Source organism: Cynara cardunculus, assembly GCF_001531365.2.
Source record: "Cynara cardunculus var. scolymus isolate 2C chromosome LG 10, CcrdV1, whole genome shotgun sequence".
In the NCBI taxonomy this organism is placed as follows: domain Eukaryota; kingdom Viridiplantae; phylum Streptophyta; class Magnoliopsida; order Asterales; family Asteraceae; genus Cynara; species Cynara cardunculus.
Genome location: NC_037537.1, coordinates 1,976,799 through 1,999,456, shown reverse-complemented (window position 1 = coordinate 1,999,456; position 22,658 = coordinate 1,976,799). Strand labels below are relative to the sequence as shown.

The 22,658-nt window shown below is 34.0% G+C and overlaps 2 protein-coding genes across 2 annotated transcripts; one reads left to right on the top strand and one right to left on the bottom strand.

Annotated features, from left to right (window-relative positions):
- The first annotated feature begins 2,897 nt into the window (after nt 1–2,897).
- Nucleotides 2,898–5,721, top strand: LOC112518886 (phospholipase A1-II 1-like). The gene is made up of 2 exons (XM_025126671.1): nt 2,898–3,485; nt 5,110–5,721. The coding sequence occupies exons 1-2, from the start codon at nt 2,898–2,900 to the stop codon at nt 5,719–5,721; spliced, it is 1,200 nt and encodes a 399-aa protein (XP_024982439.1).
- A 14,550-nt stretch (nt 5,722–20,271) lies between these two features.
- Nucleotides 20,272–22,017, bottom strand: LOC112520283 (phospholipase A1-II 1-like). The gene is made up of 2 exons (XM_025128593.1): nt 21,439–22,017; nt 20,272–21,087 (listed from the first exon to the last, which is right to left on the bottom strand). Exons 1-2 carry the CDS (start codon nt 22,015–22,017, stop codon nt 20,404–20,406), a joined length of 1,263 nt encoding a protein of 420 aa, XP_024984361.1. The 3' UTR covers nt 20,272–20,403.
- Nucleotides 22,018–22,658: the final 641 nt, after the last annotated feature.

Here is a 22,658-nt window from a genome sequence, read left to right as displayed (position 1 = left end):
ATAATTAGAATAATTATCGAGTTCCAACAAAATAAATAATTATTATCTTTATAAAAAATTATATTATTAAACCAAATATAAATTACTTCGTTACTGTACATAAATTAAATTATAAAAAAATTGGATTAAAAAATTTCACAAAAAAATGAGGAATTTCAAATAGTTAATTTGATACTAATATCGATATATTTTTGTCAAATTTTTATGATATCGTCAAACATATATTTTATTCAAAAATAAAAACATCTTCGCTTTCTCAAAATCACATAATTATAACATCGACTGAGATAAAGAATAAAATGAAATATTAAAAACACGATTTATCTCGCTGCATTGCGCGAGTACGCTTCTAGTATATATATATATATATCTATAGGGGAGCGTTCAAATAAAAACCACCCAATTTGTATAAACCGTGAAAACCACATTCATCCAATCATAATTTTTCATTTTGTTCATTTTTTTGTAATTACGAGAGGTTGATTAACCATTTTTATTGTGAAGGGTGCTAATCATGAATATTATCGTTTCATTATTTTAATTTTAGAGAAATACATGAAACAATTTCATTAAAATTTCATTAAAYATTATATGAAACAATTTCATAACCATATATGAAACAAATTCATCAAAAAAAAAAATTATATGAAACAATTTCACAAGATTAAACAATTTCATGAAAAAATTTCACAAGATTAAACAATGAAATGGACGTATGAGGGTGGTTTGTACGGTTTACACAAATGATGACCGTTTTCATTTGATCGCTCCTCTCTATATATATATGTTGTCTCGATCCGCAATAAAAATAATATTTGTCATCATCAAAAACTTAAATGATCTTGCACCATGACTTTAATTCCGACCTCCATCACCAAAATTTATGGAATCGCCACTGACCAGTCTCTTACTCGGAAAGTCCTAACCACTTAGATTCTTCTCCTTCATTTACTGGGTAAGAACCTCGGCTATTGCTATATGTCTCTTTCCAGATAAAATCCTCAGTGATTAATACAACTGAATTAAGAGGGAGTTTTAAGAATTATTTACAAACTAATCTCAACCGTTCATTTATTAATCTTTGTTTTCATAAATATCTCAATTGTTTCACTAATATAAAGCGACTTGATTGTAATTAATAAACTTTTAGTATATTTTTCATAAATATCCAGATCATAATAAATGTTCTTCTCATTTCTATAAATTGTTTTATATAATTTGTACGAATAACATGGTTTGTATTTAAATCCTTCTGATCAAATTAATGTATATATCTTTATCCAATTAAAAGTATAATTTCATGAACCGTAAAGTATTATAAATTTGTTAATAGGACGTTTTTGGATATCATAACAAGTTTTATTGGACGTTTTTGGGTATCGTAACAAGTTTTAATAGGGATTTTTTTTAATTAAAAACGCATATTAATTATTTTATAGGATTTTATTTTATAAAAACAAATGTCTTATTAAATAGCAAAATCCTACACTTTTGTATTAAAAGTGACCCAAAAAACTTGTTAAGACGTCCAAATGCGTCACATAAACTTATTACAACGCCTTTGAATAAAATGCTTTAGTTTTTATTCCTATAAATTATGCCTTATAAAGCAATTTATTATGACGTTTAGAAAACTGTTGTCATCAATATAAACTCAATTTTGTTATTTCTTGAAAAAAAAATCATACTTCTTATATTTAAAAATAAATTGTTTACGAAAAATATACTATTTTAAAAATATATAATTATTAATTTTTTTAATCAACCGAATGATGATAATTTTAATACTCTTAAAAGAAAAAAAAAATTAATTTCTTCGACTTTTAAATATTCATGCGAATGATAGAAATGAAAATTTAATAACTTATAACCATCTATTTTTAAAAGTTACAGTTATTGAAACAACAAGAAGTTAGACATTTATTTCGAGATAAAGAAAATATAAAATTTTGAACCAGACAAGAAATTAGGGACAACAACCACAAAGATGGTGTCTGATTGTTTTGAGCTTGGCTCCAAAGGTCAAAAGTACCAGGAGGTCTCAGGTTCAAATCCAAGTAGAAATAAAAATCCCCTTGTGGCTACGGATGTTCAAATACGATGACTCCAGGCTATCTACAAAGCAGGTGGTCGCCATGAGAATAGTTAGCTCGCATAGCGAGTTGGATATCGAGGTTAATAAAAAAAATAAGGACAACAAATTTTATTCAGATATATGTACGGACAGGGGTGGACCTATGAAGGCCCTAGTGGGATCAAGTGTGTCCATTCAATTGATTTTCGTTAAGTAGAATATTTTTTCATGTGTAAAACGTGTATTCATCAAAATTTAAGGGGTGTTCCGGGATATTAGAAAAAGTACAAGGGACTGTCAACCAATAAATTGAAAAAGTCCTTTGAAATCAACTAAAAGAACCAAAAAATTAACTTCAAAAAATCTTTCAAGATGGTGGAATTCGACTGAAAATACATCAGAAGACTTTGCGGGTCTTTGATCACCTTAAAGGTGCACCTGTCAGCAAAAATCTTGGGTCCACAGATGTGTACGGAAAATAGAAGAGAATCTGTTATTTCAAAATTTTCCGTCCTTTCCTGTCCACCAATTAAGTGAATACCAAATAAATAAAATTATACTGAATAAAATAATGACGTGTTTTTACTTGATTGGTGGGATAAAAAAGACCGTAAAATTTTGGGAGAACATATTTTTATTCACGAACAAATCTTTGGTAAATAGTTGTTATAATATACGTTTTCCGTGAAGATAAAACAACAAAAAGTAGAAGCTTATATTCACCACTTCGAAACGTTTCATATGTCATGGATTTCACAATTTCACCTATAAATAAGCTCTGAACAATCAAACGAGTTGCAATTAAGCCACAAATTAAGCAGTCATGGATGACATCGCCAAAAACTGGAAAATTCTAAGCGGAATCACCCACTGGTTGGGCTTATTAGACCCTCCACCACCCGGTCTTCGTCGCTACCTCATCCACTATGGCGAAATGGCTGAAGCCACTTACGATGCTTACAACAAAGTTAGCGTATCAAAGAATGCAGGGAATTGCCGCTATGCACGAAAAAATCTGTTATCGCGGGTCGGCTTAATTGAAGGCCGCCCGTTGAGCCAATACGATGTGACTAAATACATTTATGCCACATCAGCTGTTGTACTTCCGGGTGCGTTCGTCAATTCAGTTTCGAAACAGGCTTGGAGCAAGAAGTCCAATTGGATAGGGTTTGTGGCGGTGGCTACAGACGAAGGGAAGAAGGCGTTAGGGAGGAGAGACATTATGGTTGTTTGGAGGGGGACGGTTAACGCCTCGGATATGATTCATGATATGGAGTTCCCGTTGGTTTCGGGTCCGAAAATATTTGGGGTGCTTAACAAGGATGACCCGAAAATGCACCAAGGTTGGTACTCGATCTACACGACTGATGATCCAAATACACGTTACAATAAAACAAGCGCTAGAGATCAGGTGCGTATAAGTTGTTAAATGACATCATTTTGTTAGAGCATCTCGAACAGCTTCTCTAAAATACAAAAATAAATGAGTTTTTTTTTCTAAAATGCACCAACAGCTTTGTTATCTTGTTCTCTAAATTAGAAAATTATTCAATTCTACCAATGAATTTGAGTTGTTATTTTTTTATTTATAGAAACTAATTTAAAAAAAAAGCGTTTTGGAATGATAAATTAGAGAATATTATAATAACGTAATTTATGTTAAAATTCTCTAAAATAGAAAAGCAGTTGGAGATGCATGTAATTTTTTAAAGGCATTACAATAAGTTGTTATGACAAAGCTATACAACCTAACAATTCATATCGAAGAAGATAGACAAGAAAACGTAACTCAATAAGCAAATAATTCGAACTTACTACAACAAAATTGGGTTTATAGGATGTTAAAATTTTCTAAGCTCCTAATAAACCGCTTTATAAGACTTAATTTATAGGACCAAAAAATAAAACATCTTATCTAAAGGCGTTATAAGAAGTTCATAGAAAGTTATAAGAAGTTTTTTGAACGTTTTTGGGTGTCATAACAAGTTATTTAGGACATTTTTATATTAAAAAAAAAACTTCGTATTAGCTATTTTGTATGACATTATTTGAAAAAATATGTCTTATAAAAACAAGTTTCATATAAAATGATGGGTTTATAGGATATTTTCTCAAAAATATTCAACGCAATGCTTTGTATTAAAAGTGTCCTAAAGAACTTGTTAAGACGTCCAAAAGCGTCATATAAACTTATTGCAATGCCTTTAGATAGTACGCTTTATTTTATGGTTCTATAAATTAAATATTATAAAACAGTATATAAATTGTCCAATTTCATTGATAACTTGTTAGAAAACCTAATATGACATGAAAAGTAAATGTGATATTAGTGTCTCAACATGGCATTTTTGAAAAGTGCCATGAAACCTAAAATTACCTAGGAAACTAGGAATCGTCTACAACACGACACGTGACATATTTATCAGGATATGGACATGTTATTCATCATGAATATTGTAACATATTCATCATGAATGTATGATGAATAAGACGTTTATATTCATGATGAGTAATAATTCCATATTCATCATGAATGTGTTATTCATCCTGAAAAAGGACACATGATGCAGTATGGCTAGTTCCTGGGTTCCTAATCAATTTTAGGTTCCTAGCGGAACTTTCCTTTAATTAGTGTATACACACACACACACACACATTATATTATAAAACATTTGATAAAAACTTTTAAAAACTATTTTTTATGCATGAAATATTGTTTATTGATGCATATTATTTAAAATTCAAGATTATAAGTAAATTGCGCGTAAGTACAACTTATTAAACCTCCATGTTTGAATTCATATAACTAATTGTAGATAAACATAATCAAATACATGATAGATATCTTATTTTAAATATAAAAAGTCTAAAACATAATTAGAATAATCATTGAATTCTAACATAATACTTAATTATTATCTTTATAAAAAGTCTAAAACATAATTAGAATAATCATTGAATTCAGTACCATACTACTTTTGACAAGAAAAAAGTTCATTTCAATTTGATATTACTTCATGTGACAAAAAAATTAGGTATTGAGCGAGGTGAAGAGACTAGTGAATCAATACAGGCTCGAGGAAATTAGCTTGAGCATAACTGGGCACAGTATGGGTGCGGCAGTCGCGACAATAAATGCACTAGACATAGTCATAAATGGACTCAACAAACAATCGATTGCTCCACCCAAAGCTTGCCCAGTGACTGTTTTCGGGTTTGCTTCACCTGGGGTTGGAGACTCCAACTTCAATAAAGTTTTCACTCAACAGAAAGATCTTTACTGCCTGCGGATCCAAAATGTGTTAGATGTGGTTCCAAAATACCCTCCAATAGGGTATAAGAATGTTGGAAGTCAGATGACGATTGATTTCATGAAGTCTGAATACTTGAAGAGTCCTGGGAATCCTGGAAGTTGGCATAGCATGGAGGGTTATATGCATGGAATTGCCGGAACACAAGGAAGTTTGGGAGGGTTTAAGTTGGTAATTAATCGGGATATTTCTCTTGTTAACAAGTTTGCAGATGTCTTGAAGGCTAAACATGGTGTGCCTAGTTCGTGGTGGACTGAGAAGAATACCGGTATGGTTCAAAAGAAGGATGGAACTTGGGAGTTGCAAGATCAAGAAGATCTTGAATCTGATCCTTGAGACTGATATAAAGAATCTCAATAAACGACTCGAATGATCTTGTGTTGTTATCATGTTTAAATAGTCCTTTGTTGTTTTTATGCGACTACTTATATTATGTTTCTCGTAACGTGTCTTTATGAAATGAATGGATGTTTTGACTTCGTTGTTTAATCGATTATTGGTGATGCATTAATCCGAAGGAGATAAATCTCTTGCTTATTCTCCGCAACTTGATAAAATATGTACATAAGTACAAGGCTAGAATTTGAGTAACTACCTAACGATAAGGTTGTTAAGTGCATTTTGTGTCTGCATCATAATAGTTTATAATTGCATTTTTTTGTGGTGTTTAGTTGTTTGCATATAGTTTTTATTTGATTTTTAGTTGATTTGTGTTTAATCGTCGATCGGGGATATTGCTTTACTGTTTTTGTCGTTTTGTCGGGTTTTGACAAGCATTTTGTCTTGAAACGTGAAAACGGATGAAGATAAGCTTTGGATCATTTGATCAACCTTCATGTGAAGGATCAATTCAATAAATATGACTAAGTTGGACCTAAATTTAAAGAATAAAACTCGGTTAAGGAAGTTTGGAAAAAAAAGAAATCAAGAGGGTGGATGTTGAAAGAGAAGTAAAGTTGTAGGGGTTAATTTGAAAATTTCAATTTATAAGTATAAACTTTTCTTTAGGTTTAGGATCTCTCTTTCTCTCCTCTTCAAGGAGGTAGCCCCAATTTGCTTTTTATTCTTGTTTTATAGTTTTAGTTTAGTTTTGTTTTTAATCTTGTTATTAGTTTTTCCTTAATTGATTAGCTTAGGAGTCGTTTATCAAATGCTAAGCGCTTACCAAGTCACATTATCTTATTAGATGAATATGATAAAGAACCAAGAATCTTACCCGGTAAGAGCGAGACAAGGACCAAGAGTCTTACCCGGTAAGTGAGGGCAACAAATCTTACCACGGTAAGCGCTTACCGGGAAAATTGCTACATATGATATCGTTTTGGTGGAAAACAATCTTACCTGGTAAGTAATGATAGTGTTAAATTTTATCGGTAAACGCCTACCGAGTAAGTGTTTGGTAAAACAGCCCCTTAGATTTAGGTTTAGGTTTAGTGTAGTTTTGTATTTTACTATTTGTATTTCCTTCGTTCTTTGGCTCAACGGAGATTTGATGAAGATATAATATGGCAGATCGACGATGAAGTTCAAGCATTATGGATTATCACCCGTTGTATTGTATTCTTCTCTTTTGTTCCTTTATTTTATGTTTTAGTTTAGTTTAATTTTCGTACTTATAGTTTAATTCCATTTTATTTTAGTTGATAATTATTTCTCCTTATCTAATTTATTGCAATGTTCTAAAGTTAATTTTATGGCTTTCTTAGGTTAAAAATGATTCTTGGAGAGTGATACTCCTTGGATCGATTCCTATACTTAGATTAATTATATTGCTTTCATTAGATTTATGTAGCTTTCGTTTGATTGGGTTTTGTTGTGTTAGATTAAAAGTGTTGGGATTAACTGTTGGAAATTATAAGTGAGGTTGGAGGTTTTCCTCCATCCTACAGTGGTAGATAAAGAAACTCTAGAAAAGCTTATAAGGCTTTCTCTACAAGTGGATTTTGAACACATGGGTAGACTAATGGCGGGGTTTTGAGTGGAAGCCCAACGTACACGTGCGTGCGTGGCCGAGGCCGAGGGTGCGAGATTTCGGTCTTAAGTTTTCTATCTCGTTCTATAAAGTTACTATAGATATTGGTTTTGTTCCTCGTTAATAAAGTCCTAAAATTTATTTATAAAGATTTAATATATTTGTTTTCTAATCCTTTAAATTAAAATTTTCAACAATCTTAAAGGTTTTATAATGGACTCCGGCAATTTTCGAATCATGAATCAAGATCTAGTAAAGTTCGACAGTATCGACGTGAATAACTATACCTGTTGGACCCAAAGTTGACCTTATTCCTGAGAATCTGGTTCCCATAGCGGGAGAAGTACCAAATAGTGCATTGATAGTCGATCTAGAGAAGCAGAGGCTATTCCGCAAAGAAGAGGAAAGTCTTGCTTGCGGACATATAAAGAATGCCCTATCCGACCGGCTATTTGACTTGTACTCTCCTATCACCGACCCAAGAGAATTGTGGAAAGCTTTGGAGTTCAAGTATAAGGCACAAGAGGATGGAACTAATAAATACCTCGTGTCTCAATACTTGAGGTTCCAGATGGTTGATGATAAACCAATCTTGGAGCAAGTTCACGAACTCCAAGTGTTGGTTAATAAATTGAAAATGCTTTCCATAACTCTTCCTGAAATCTTCTAAATGGGGGCGGTGATTGATAAACTACCCCCATCTTGGAAATATTTTTCAAAATGCAAAATGCATAAGTCTGAAGATTATTCTCTACATGATTTGCTAAAACATTTACGGATCAAAGAAGAGGCCCGGAATCGGGATAAGAGAGGCAAGTCGATTTAGCAAAGGAAAGGGAAAGTCTAGGGGATCAAACAAAGGAGGATCAAGCAAAAGGTAGAATGTGGGTCCTTAAAAGAAAATTTTCAAGAGGTCAGGTCAACACTCCAATTCCGGCCCAAATTTGAAGAGGGTCGACAAGTGTCATGTCTGCGGAGAGGCAGGACATTATGCTAAGGAATGCAAACATAGGAAGTCTGGACCCCTAACTACAAATACAATTGAGGGCATTCAGAGTCTTGTGGCAAACCTACACATGGATGAGATCGACATGATTTCCGAGGCTTCAACCAGGATTGTGGCGAGTCGAGGTGGCTGGTACTTAGACACTGGTGCCACGATTCATGTGTTTGGCACCAGATCTATGTTTATTACTTATGGACCAGTGAGAGAAAGAAAGCAAGTGATAGTGGAAAACAACGGCCAAGCAGATGTCGTTGGTATGGGAACAGTGCTACTCAAATTCACTTCTGGCAAGACTGTCACCCTCAAAAATGTTCTTCACGTGCCTTCTATCAACAAGAATCTAGTTTCTTCTTCTAAACTCGATGAAAACGGGTTTGGACTCAACATAGAGTCTAGAAAGCTCGTGATTTACAAAAGGAAATTTTTTGTTGGTAAGGGATACTACCATCTCGGTTTGTATCACTTAAATTTGAGGGAGGATGATGATGAAGTCGAACCGAGTGGATCTGCGAGTAGTAATGTTAATATTGTGACTGATCAAGTAGTTGGTTTTTTTCGTTTTTACACTTGATGTGATTCCCGACTCTATTAATAAAGTTAATTCTTTGAATTATTTTGCTTGTTCTATCTCATTATGGCACAAACATTTAGCTCATACAAATGTGAAAAATATTGAAAAATGCAAAATAAAGGATTGATCAAAATTGACAACAAGGATTTTGGAAAATGCGAAACTTGTGTAAAATCAAAGTTTACAAACAAACCTTTTCCTTTAGTTAAATGGGATACATCAATTTTAGAGTTAATTCATTATGACATTTGCGAATTAAATGGAATTCTTACTCGTGGAGGTAAAAGGAATTTCATTACATTTTGCGATGAGTTCAGCCGGTTTTTACATGTTTACTTATTACACTCAAAAGATGAAGCTTTTGAGGCTTTTAAATTATATAAAGTTGAAGTAGAAAATCAACTTGAAAAACAAATCAAAATACTTCGATCAGACAGAGGTGGTGAATATTTTAATAGAGAATTTAATACATTCTGCAAAGAGAATGAAATCAAACATGAACGCACCTCACCATTTACTCCTCAACAAAATGGTTTGGCGGAAAGAAAGAACCGAACCCTTGTTGAAATGGTCAACTGTATGTTAAACCAATCGGGTCTGCCAAACAATTTATGGGGATAAGCCCTATTGACTGCTTGCCATATTCATAACAGAATCACTAGTCGTGTGATTCCAACGAGTCCATATGAGCTCTGGAAAGGAAGGAAACCAAACTTGAACTATTTTAGAGTCTGGGGATGCATTGCCTACTATTGAACCCCTGATCCAAAAAGATCTAAAATGGGAACCCGTGCTATTAAAATCGTATTCGTTGGATACGCTAGAAATAACAAGGCTTCTAGATTATTGGATAAGGACTCAGGAGTCACAGTAGAATCCAGAGATGTGGAGTTTTTTGAAGATAAGTTTTCAGATGAAGTTGAAAACTTACTACCAAACATTGACCTCTAATCTTCCTTGCACATCTCGTGATAGTTCAAAAACATCAAATAAGGTTGACGAACCACGTAGAAGTACACGATCAAGAAAAGAGAAAAGTCTAAGAGATGATTTCTTCTCATACTTAGTAGAAGGAACGAAAAAGAAAGTGCCGATAGATGTCATTTTCTCCATCAATATAGAAGATGATCCTAAGACTTTTAAAGAGGCTATGACTTCAAGGATGTTCCACTATGGAAAGAAGCAATAAATGATGAAATGAACTCTGTTATGGGTAATGGTACTTAGGAATTGTCTAATTTACCAAAGGGAGCAAAACCAATAGGTTCTAAATGGTTATTCAAAAGGAAGCTACATCCAGATGGTTCAATTTCGGCTTTCAAGGCTAGATTGGTAGCTAAAGAGTATAGAGAGAAAGAGGAGTTGATTATTTTGACACATATGCTCCAGTTGCTAGAATTAGTTCTATTCGAACTCTTATAGCAATTTCAGCCATAAAATGTCTGTACATCCATCAAATGGATGTAAAGACAGCCTTTTTGAATGATTATCTAAACAAAGAGGTTTATATGGAGCAACCTGAAGGGTTTGTGGTACCCGGACAAGAGAACAAAGTGTGCAGACTTATAAAATCTCTATACGTGTTAAAACAAGCCCCCAAACAATGGCATGAAATATTTGATACGACTAACACTTCTTTCGGATTCCAACATAATGAGGCCGACAGATGCATTTACTCAAAATGCACGAGGGGATTCACTATGGTATATGTACATGATATGTTGATCATCGGAACCAATCTAGAAGGTGTCCTTGAAACAAGGCTACTTATCCTCGAACTTTAAGATGAAAGATCTTGGAGAAGTAGATAGCATCCTTGGGATAAAAGTCAAAAGGTCAGCATCTCAAATCTCTCTAAGTCAATCCCACTATATAGAGAAGATACTGACCATGTTTCAACATTTGAATATAAAGGAGTTTAACACTCCATTTGATTCAAGTGTGAAACTTGATAAAAACACTAGTAGAGCAATGACACAACTAGAGTATGCTAGTGCAATAGGATGCATGATGTATGCGATGCATTGCACTAGACCAGATATTGCTTTCGCAGTGAGTAGACTGAGTTAATATACTAGGAATCTCGGTCCAGATCACTGGAAAGCTATCAGTACAGTATTGGATTACTTGAAGAGAACAAGTGATCTAGAGTTAACATATACGACACATCCAGGAATCTTGGAGGGGTATTCTGAGGCTAGTTGGATAAATCATTCTAGTGATTCTAAATTCACAAGTGGGTGGATTTATACCCTTGCTAGTGGGGCAATTTCTTGGGCGAGAAAGAAACAATTGTGTATAGCCCATTCGACTATGAAAGCCGAACTTATTGCCCTAGCTGCAGCGGACAAAGAGGCTGAATGGATCGGAGATCTATTAACAATATCCATTTGAGGCCTCGACTAACTCATTTTATTCCCATGTCTTGTAACAAAGAGACCACATTGTCAAAAGTACACAATGTTGTGTATAATGGGAAGTCGCGACATATAGGTCTCTGAAACAATTTCATGAGACAATTAATTGATGATGGTACCATAAGTATTGTGTATGTCAAGTCTTGTGGGAACTTGGCAGATCCGCTAACCAAGCCTCTGACGAGAGACTTATTAGGATCAAATACCAGAGACATGGGTCTGAAACCACGTAGAATCAATTAGTGATGGAAACGCAACTTGAATTTAGTGCTCCTATCTTTCAAGTTTAAAGGGTAACAACAAGTCACTAACTGATAGAAGGTACTATCGACTGATAGATCCATGTAAGATAAATGATAGTACGGTGTTGCTGAGAATAAGGACGAGTTAATCTCTTAACAAAGTTTAGAGGCATCTTAGTAACAAAGATGTTATAGAACTTTGTCTATATGACTAAGAGGTGGTGCCGCCTTAAAAGGAGAGTAGTGGTTCCTCTCCTAAAAGGTCATGAAACAGAGTTTAGCGCATTATCATGTTCTTAGTGAGAAAGCAAGGATGTTAGATTATGTTTGTAAGTAAGCCGAATAGATCACAAGATTCATGGTTTAAATCCTAAGGATACCATTGAATTGATCTCTTCTTGCATACTTGCATAAAACAGGGTTTAATCATAGTGATACACTATGACATTGTCTAATGTGAATCTCAGAAAACTTTCCAACCTGGTAGGGGATTGTTGGAAATTATATGTGATGTTGGAGGTTTTCCTCCATTCCACATTGGTAGATAAAGAAACTCTAGAGAATCTTATAAGGATTTCTCTAAAAATGGGCTTTGAACATATGGGTAGACTCATGGTGGGGGTCTTGAGTGGAAGGCCCAACGCACAGGCGCGTGCGTGGCTGTGGCCGTGGCCGAGAGAGTAGATGCGAGATTCGCGAAAGTGGCGCGAGGAGGCGCACTTTGCACGCCGCATCGTAGCAGAAGGAGCCTCGTTCCGAGTATATTTTTGGTATGCCATCGAGAGATATGGGAAGTGGTTTTTTGAAAAATCGGATTTTTAAACCGAGTTAACCAAGTTTCTTGGAGATAAAGATTGTTGGAGGATAATCCTCCAACTAACCATGATCCTCCATTTTTTGGGGATGAAATCATGGGGATTCTAGGGTTTTCCCCAGTATAAATACTGGGTAGAAGCCACCCCTATGAATTACTTAAGAAATTATCGCTTCCTCTCTATCGAATTTCTGCTCCTAATTTTCGGTTTTTATATCGCTGTTGAGAAAATGAAAACGTGTACTGCATCAAATCTTGGGGCTTTGCGACTAGCAGACTCATAGCGTCAAAAGAGTAGTCATATAAAACCTTTAAGGATAGGTTTAGTACCGTGCATATTTATATCTTTACATACCTCAAAAAAATCAGGTTGGTATTTATTTTTCGGCATTGTATTTAATTTTCGTTCACTTAGTGAACACTCTGCTTCTATCCCTTTCTACCATTGAATCTATCACGAAGGATAGATTCAAACCCGTGTGGGAATATTCGTTTGGCTGAGATTCCGATCCTAATTTTTCTATCTCATTCTATAAAGTTACTATAGATCTTGGTTTTGTTCCTCGTTAATAAAGTCCTAAAATTTATTTATAAAGATTTAATATTTTTGTTTTCTAATCCTTTTAATTAAATTTTTCAACATTAACCAATTGAGTTTAAAATGAATATCAAATCTTAATCGACTGCTTTTTAATCAAGGAAAGTTGTTATGTGGTTAATTGATTTTTTTTAGTGTTTGTTTAATTTGTTTCGTGAGAATATGGACGAAGTTTGATTCTCAACTTAGACCGAAATGGTTGATGACTACGATTCTAACATGAAATTAGTTAGGAACGTAGGATGAGAAAACATTTATTTTATCAAATTGCTTCTTTTTCAATATTTTTATCCTACGAAAGTAGGTATGAATTTGTTTTAGAAAGACTTTTCCACCTCGATAGAGGGTTAAAGTATTTTAACATAACAAATACTCACCATCACTGGAATCCTAAATGAGCATTACCCAATTTTCCTTAGCTGTTATTTTTTTAATTGTCTTGTCGTTCTTTTTAGTATTTTAAATAAAATCATTCAAAATATTGTTGATTTCCCGTAGCTAGGCAATAATCTTGAATGAGTCTATGTGTAGTCCATCGCCTCCTCGTGATTGACCGATATGCTACACATCCATACGCTTGCAGTTATAAACTTAAAACACATCAAAGGTCAAGGGATATTTACATAGTAAATATAAAAGCTATACGTAACATAGTCTAACATGACCCACAATTGAAGCGGGAGGTTCCCGTACGCTGAGTCCATCTTGAAAATTATGAAAGCATGGCTAGATTGGTGATTATGATGGATCATTGATGGATTGCCGTAAACCAAATTTCCACATGAGTTTGTTGACAACATGACTCTCCATTGCACACTACAAGGGAAAAGGGGCTTTAGAAAAGGAACCTTCAGAGAAGTTTTTAGATGTGTATCCAAAGATACATTATAAAGAAAGATTTAGATGACAAAATTGAGAAGGGTAACTGAAGGTATGATGATTTTTGGATATCTAAAAGATTCATTTTAAAAATATAAATGAAGGAGCCTAAATCACTTCAGTTACGATCATGGACTACAGAGCCCAAATCTTCTCATCGCTCATCTCACTTGTCGTTACTCGCTCATTGATAGAATCTCTTGTGATCGGTCTTCTCACTCTCCGGAGCATTGATTGCTTGAATCTCTGGCAGTTGCTCATCTCATCGCCTCTCTTCATCTATTGCTCAAACATGTAAGCAATTTACAACATTGATTTCATGGATTCACGCCCACAAATCTCATGTTTCACGAATTCAAGCTCCACTGAGGCTCCACCTGGTTTCACTCATCGTTGAACACTCCCCCTCTCCTCCTCTGGACGATCGTCCACCTGACCATTGAAGCTCTCAGGCTCTGCCTTCACTGTTTTATCATCAAGTTAGGGTTTAAATTCACTAGGTTTTGTGTTTTGTGCATAATTGATGAATAAATTGCTCCACTCCTATTGGGTTTTGCAAATCACAACTCTCAAGAGAAAAGTGATTCTTTAATAAGAACACATGCTTACATATAGCTTTAAAATATGTTGCCATGCCATTGTACATAGAATTGGCATCTTGTTATCTGAAAGATGAGAAGCACAAATTATGGATCTCATCAAATACATAAGTTATCTGATAAACAATATTGTTGTACGGGCACATGTGTAAATAAAAGAAATTAAAAGGGAAGAAAAGACCAATAAGCCCTTATCACATAATTATTTCAACAATTTTAATATTAGGATATTCCATACATCGAAACATACTTTTCTCGAATTTCCTAAGCTAAAATGACAACCATTTTGTCGTTTGTTTCCTAGTAGGAATCAGTTAAATTTCCGTTAAAGATTCTGACAATTTGAAATCGTTTCTTTATCGAAAGTGAGTCTGCGTTTCATGTATGCTTTTAGTGAAATTGTCACATCTCATTTAATTGTTGTCTGCAGGTTCTAGGAACTAAGGTCGCAATTGGCTTAGAATATCTCCATTATTTAGGTATATCTTCATCCAGTGTCATAAGAACAAAGTACTTGTTATTTTGAGAGTTAGGGTTCACAAGAAGGTGGACATGGGCTTGAATAGATAAATTACAACCCTAGAAAATTAGATTAGACTTTTGAATTATGTTCCATTGTCATTTCTTAGTGACCTAACCGAAGTGTTAATCGAAGCTTCAATTCTTTTTTATGAAGTGAATTTGCATTACTCTTAGCTTGTAAGAAGATGGGGCAGGTACATCTTAAAAATTCGTCAACGATCATGAGACTGTATTTTCTTCCACTAAGACTTGGAAGATTCACAGGTTCACACAAATCCATGTGCAGAAGATGGAGAAGAGCTATAATGGAAGAACAAATTTTGGACTTGAAACTTGATTTTGAGTGTTTTTTTTTTCTGATGATCCAACACAATTTTTCTTTGGAAAAATACGAGGGGAGTCCTTTCACAAGTCCTTTTTGTGGCAGTTTATTAATAGTTTTAAAATTTAAGTGAGATAGACGCTTATGCCATAACCAGTTTTGTTCAGAAGGAGCTTTAGAAAAGAAGCAAAGATTTTGAAGAGAAGAGGATCGAGCAGATATCATGTCAACCATATAGGCATTATTTTTACGAAAACTAGAAAGAATTTCTATGTTATCAGGAGAAAGAATAGAATATTTTATTTCAAGAAATTTGATAGAAAATCCTGCCACAAAGTTGACGGATACTTAAAAGATTATGTTTGAGTCCTTCCACATAGGCGACTTGTTCAAAGGTTACTAATCCATTAGTTAGAATACCGTACAATAAGAGTTAACCTTTTTGAGTTATCACCAAAAGTAACCGATGGTCCTTTTACTGACATAAAGTCTTTGAGCAGGGAGATATAACCAGTCATGTGACTTGAACATTCACTGTCCAAGTACAATATTTAGTGTCTGGATACCCATTTAATCATGGGTCTATCAAGGTAAGAGTAGAGCAAGTAATGGCTTATATTTCTTATGGAAAAAGTGAATATTAGTGAGTAACATTGAATGATAAGTGTGACTTTTATAATGAATATTGCATTAGATGTTATTATCTAACTTTAACGTGTGTCTTCATCTGATTTGTTAATCTATGCATGCTTGCAATCTTCATTTCAACCTTTGTGGTTGACATAGACACTCTTTAACCTATCTCATCCTTCTGTATGTCCAAGGAACAGTAAAGTAAGTGTGGCACTAATAAAATAGTGTTTAGAACTTACTTTGGCTGACATGTTGTGCATGTTCTCATATCAGGGTGGGTGTCAGAGATCTGGTCAAAATCCATTTTGCCAGTAGTAGTATTTATCATACTACTATTTGAATTTATCTTGTATTAATCTTCTTTTTGGCTAAATGACAAACCAATCCGCTTTGGTGACGATCTTGACCTCAATTCAACTAGTCTTCGATTTTGTTGAAGACATTTCATTCTTGAATCAATACAGATAGTTACAAGAATTTTACAAGTAAAAATCTTATCTTGTTCTATTCCAAAATATAAGTTATATATCGTATTTCCAGCTATAGAAACTTTATGAAGTTGATTCATCGGATATCTAAGAAAAACTTGGTATAAATTATGGGGTTCTTGAATTTCAAGAAATGGATAACCAATAAGAATGTCAATTGGATTCTCCTTAACAAAAAATATTTAAGACATAAGAATTGATCACAATTTATATAAGTGGATCTGATGAATGTGTTATATCTGAATCCTTATGAATAAGGTTTCAGATGTTGCTCTTTTATAGTTATATCCGACGGATGAGGTTCACCGAATATTCTCCTATTAAGACAAGTAATCACAAATTTATTTCTAAGTGTTAATCGGATGCAACATGTATTATTTACAAATTCGATGACTAAGACCAACAATCTATTTTGATAAGCACAAATAGCCTTTTTAGCTGACCAAATTTACCTTTTAGTAATTTCTCTCCCAAGATTTCAAAAAACTCAACACCACTGCAAGTAACGATCCTCAACTTTAGGCATGAGAATGGGGCAGGGACCCCAATCCCCATCCTCGTCCCTAATCTCCAATCTCTGTCTCCATCCCCAACGGGAATGGGGATCCCCAGCGGGGAATCGAGGATTGATGTCCCATTTATGTGAAATATTTTAAATCAAATGTTTTTAAACACCACACCTGATCCAAAATCCGGTTGGGCGCTTTAACCATTCAGCCATGGATGCAAAGAGACTCAGCGAGTGAACTAGGTTTTGGTATTCCTTCTTGAGCTTCTATTTCTTCCGTTAAAGGAGATTCGAGAAAAAAAAAGGGAGAAAGTTGCACTACTTGGTGAACTAGGTTCCTTTATAATCAACCGTCCGGGATCATTCAGTACAACAATATGAACACGATACCATGGTCCATGTTTAAATCTCACATATTTCCATATTTTTGCTTTTATGGTCTATCAAATGTGAATATGTTAACAAAATCATAACATCATACGTAATGTTTGATCAAATGTTTTTCAGCTCTCCATTTTTATGTAAAATAACTAAAATAAGTTATAAAAATGTATATAAAAAGAAAGGTCAAAAAACTATTTGTGCACCGATTCTCTAATGGAACGGGTCTGATTCCATACCCACTCAACTTGCAAAGGGACATTAATAAGTTAAAAAATGCATGCCCACTTATGGAACTCTCATGGACCCACTTGCACTTGCATAACCACCTCAAATGCATGTCCATCTCACACAAAACAAGTTAAGGAATGATTACTTGAAGAGATGGTGATTTTTCTGAAAAGTTGGAGGGAAGGGATTAAGAGGTGAATTTAGTCGACTGATACGGTTATTTGTGTCATTTTCCCTTTTCGTAAACATATCGATATATATATATATATATATATAGAGAGAGAGAGAGAGAGAGAGAGAGAGAAGGGAGGATCATGCGAGAATTTAACTAATTTGCGAGAAGACGAAAATGAATATGAGTCACATAATTCATTAATTAAAAAGTAACATAAAAATTATTTAGAACTTAGGATAACTATCATTTTAAATTGAATAGTTATTTTAAATCTAATTATATCTTTTAGATTTATTTATTTTTTAATTTAATAAATTCATATAATTATGTTATAAGGTTTTATATAACTTTTTTTTTTTTTCTAGATATACTTTGATAAAAAAAAATTCAAAATTTTCATCAAATATCACATGTGATATCTACAATTAATTCATGATTCTTTTATTATCTTTTCTCTAATTTTTGGATCTATGTTTTGAATAACATGCGATAAACTTCGTTTAACATATGACTTATTACATATCATATATGATCTACTACATTAATTTTTGTACATGTCACATATGATAATTTACGTATGAATATAAGTGACGTATTATCAAATGTGATAATATTTACATCACAAAAAGTTATAAATGTAAACATACATAATCACATATGATTAACAAAAATATATATGATTATCACATATGATTAATAAAAATATTTACAATTATCATATATGAATTGATCATAGATATCACATGTGATATTTGATAAAAAATGTGAAATTATTTTATCAAAAGTGTATCTAATTTAATATATAAAACTCGACGAAAAAAGTTATTAGTTAAAATTAAAAAATAAATAAATCTGAAAGATATAATAATAACTTTAAGTATTTATCCAATTCAAAATGCTAATTATTCTAATTTCTAAAATTATATTTTATTTTTTATTTACGGTATTTTTTTTAATTAATTAGTAGATTATGTGACTCATATTCCTTCTCGCTTTCTTGCAAATCGATCGTTTTTCGTTTGAACACACACACACACACACACACACACACACATATATATATATATATATATATATATAATAACCAATGAGAACCACAAAAATGTTACAAACCTAGAAAACCCATTTTAAAATATTTTTTACATAATTTTTTCATCAAATGCTATGATTTAAGATATTATTTCACATATATTTGTTTTATAATATGATAGTTTAATTACGTGAATATTTTTATGTAAATTTTTCATTTCACCAATGAAACTAAAAAACAGTTTCACGTGTAATTTTTTCATAAGGTGAACACAAAAATATGTGAAACAATATCTTAAATTATAGTTTTTGATTAAAAAATTATATAAAATATATTTTTAGGCCAGTTCTCACGAACTTATAACTTTTTTATGCTTCTCATTTGATTATCGCCCTATATATATAACATTATATAATCTAATAAAAAAGGAAAAAAGACAAAATAGACTAAAAGGACCGGCATACCTTCAATTTAACTTACTTCTTTTTATCTAAAGTTAGGGGTCGTTTACCAAACATTTAACCAATAAGTGCTTACCGGCAAAAATTAACACTATCATTTACTTACTGGGTAAGATTTTAGTTCATCAAAATGGCATCGTATGCAAAAATTAACACTATCATTTACTTACTGGNACTTACTGGGTAAGATTTTAGTTCATCAAAATGGCATCGTATGCAAAAATTAACACTATCATTTACTTACTGGGTAAGATTTTAGTTCATCAAAACGGCATCGTATGCAAAAATTAACACTATCATTACTTATTTTTTTAGCCACAACCAAAATAACTTTATGAATTTTCCTTCCAATTCTTAATAAACCTCATAAATAAAACTTGGAATGCAAATAAAAGTAATTTATTTAAAAAGGTGTTACATTCTTTGCCAATTAAATGAAATTCCTTCTCAGATCCCCCTTCAAAAAAATTAATGTGACAGAGAAAAAAATGATGTGATAAAAAGAGAAAATTAAGTGATAAATTCATGAACATGTAGAGAGGTTCATTATTGTAGATAAGCATGACAATGGGTCAGGGATGGGGCGGTTTTGAGTCTCCCCGGTCCTGGCCCCGGATTCTATGAACGGCCCTGCCCTGGCCGTGGTCCTGGCGTGTACAGGGATTAATATCCCGTCTGCAGTTTATTTTTCGGTCAAATCTCAATCTTCGTCCCCGGTCAAAACCTAATTTTAGAAAATAAATAATATATATATACACACATATATATATATATATATAAATAAATTATATACCGGGTACGGGGCGGGGGATATGATACCCGGTCTCGGACCCAACCCAGGTTTGAGTCTCCTGTCCTGTCCTGGGACCCGTTTTAGCGAAGAATCCCCGTTCGGATCGGATGAGCTGGGATCCCTACTGGTTCGGGGCAAATCACCATCCCTAATTGTAGATTTTCAACTTTAACTTTTCTATGAAGTGTGCATTTGGACCCTTCTACATAGAAGAAAACATCGATAAACAAAAAGACCGAAATCAAACTAAATTCATAAATCATTTTACATATAAATTGAAATGAAATAATTGCTTGACATTATTCAAAGGTGACATCATATCACAAACAATTTCAAATGAATACTATGAAACAACGAATCATCGAACACAAACATATCATGCATCAAATGACTTCTTTAATTTAGTTTTAGACGTATTATCATCACCATCACCATCATCATCACCATCATCATCATCATCATCTTCTTCACAATCTTTCAATAACCACGACATGTCTGCTTGTTGAACCAAACTCTTGACCTTCTCAACCCACCACGAAGCAGGCACGTGATATTCATCCTTCAGTCCATCCGTATATTTGTTCACGAGAGCAATGTCGCGATTAACCTCTAACTCGAACCCTCCTTTGCTACCTTGTGTACCCGCGATTCCATGTAAATAAGTCTCCATATCATGCCATCTTTGTATGTCCCCTGGACTCTTCAAGTACGGCGACTTCGTCGTATCAATCGCCAACGCTTCTCCAACGTGCGAGTACCCGATCATCAATGGGTAGTGTGGAACCACATCATGCTCGTTTTGAACGCGCAAGACACGAATATCCGTGTGCGCAGAGACGAGGTTTTTGAAGTCTGAGTCGCCCACTCGAGGGCTAGCAAATACAAATGCAGTCACGGGAAACGCCTTGCTACGCATACCCAGTGGCTTGTTGAACCCGTTTGACACGATATCAGCTGCATTTAACGTCGCGAGTGCTCCACCCATGCTATGCCCGACTATCGTTATGCTTATTTCCTCCTCCTTGTATAGTTCTACTAGTCGCCTCACCTCTTCAAGAACCTATACAAAATATTTTATATATATATACATGAGATCATACGAGAACAATGGTTTTTTGTGAGACCCATAAGACCAATTATCAACTCTTGGATTAGATCTATAATATGAACATTCATAATTATAAAATTGTCACGAGACTTTTCAATAATCACAGCCACCATGCAACTTTAGGCCATTAGATCATTAGCTTATAAAGTTGATCAATGAACATAAATTGGTCTTACGGGTCTCACGGAAAACTTTGGTCTCATCTGAACCCAGCCCTATATATATATATATATATATATATATATATATATATATATTGAATGAATGTTATCTACAGGAAAAAATGCACAAGAGAAAACTCACTTGGTGTCTAGCACTCGATTTATTGAATGGCGATCGCGGATCAGCCGTCGTGTAGATTGAATGCCAACCATCTTGAACCTTTACATCATTGGTCCCTCTAAATATTTCAGGAGCCGAAACGGACACGAACTTGAGATCGTTAATCCATTCCATGGTTTGAACCGTGCCTCTCCAAGCGATGACGATATCTCTCCTCCCTAACGCCGCCTTCCCTTCTTCCGTAGCCACCGCGACATACCCTATCCAATTCGATTCCTTGCTCCAAGCCTCCCTCGATAACGACTTCACAAGGAACGAAGGAAGTGAGACAGACGATGTGCCATAGAAATATTTCGTCACTTGGTACCTAAAAGGGTTCCCATCCTCAATTCCAACGGCGGAGAGGAGGTTGCTCCGATGGAATAGGCTACTTCCGGCGAAGTTTGATGTCTTCTCAGAGATAAAAGCATCACGTGCAGCCTGAGCCATCTCGCCGTAGTGGATGATGTATCGCCGGAGATCGGAATCCAGTGGATCTAAGAGGTCTACCCAATGGTTTTCTCCACCAAGTGTCTTCCATTTTCTTGAGATGCCATCCATTTTAGTCTGAAAGTTGTTTACTTTGTGAGTTTCTTTGAAGCATTTCAATGGTAGATATAATGTGGGTATCTGTGATTAAATATTCTTCATGTTGCCAAATAAGATGAACATACTTCCTCAGCAACATGGATTAAAAAAGTATTATTTCATAGTTTTCGTTGGGATTGCTTATAAAAATAACTTATTGACTTATTCCGATGAGGTACCAGTAATAAGCATTTTTAAATGTTTTGATAAACAATTTATACCGGTGTTAATTCGAAGACAAAGTAATTACATAAAATACACACGCACCCACTTTTAAATTTGGTTCATGATAAATGAAAATAAATGAATTTTGTATTATTAGGAAATTAAGTTTAATATAATAAATGTAATTATTTATATTTCTTACTCATTTTTATTTGGCAGCCTGAAGATTTTATAACCGTTGATCATGTACATACCGATGCAATTCTTGGTTATGTAAAAAAAATGTGACATCATATCAAAATTAACTGATGCCACCTATTTTGCTCGTGTCTCATCATGGTTACATGAGTCTGCTTGATTGTTAACTTCATGACCCAATAGGATTAGTCGATTTGTGCACAAACTGTCTGGGTGCCCCACACTACTAGAAAACAAAGTATCATCGACGA

Coding starts and splice junctions, on each gene's coding strand:
- LOC112520283 (XM_025128593.1), bottom strand. CDS start 22,017: ATGGATGGCATCTCAAGAAAATGGAAGACACTTGGTGGAGAAAACCAT. Junction 21,088..21,438: donor AATCGAGTGCTAGACACCAA/GTGAGTTTTCTC, acceptor TATTTTGTATAG/GTTCTTGAAGAGGTGAGGCG.
- LOC112518886 (XM_025126671.1), top strand. CDS start 2,898: ATGGATGACATCGCCAAAAACTGGAAAATTCTAAGCGGAATCACCCAC. Junction 3,486..5,109: donor AAACAAGCGCTAGAGATCAG/GTGCGTATAAGT, acceptor CAAAAAAATTAG/GTATTGAGCGAGGTGAAGAG.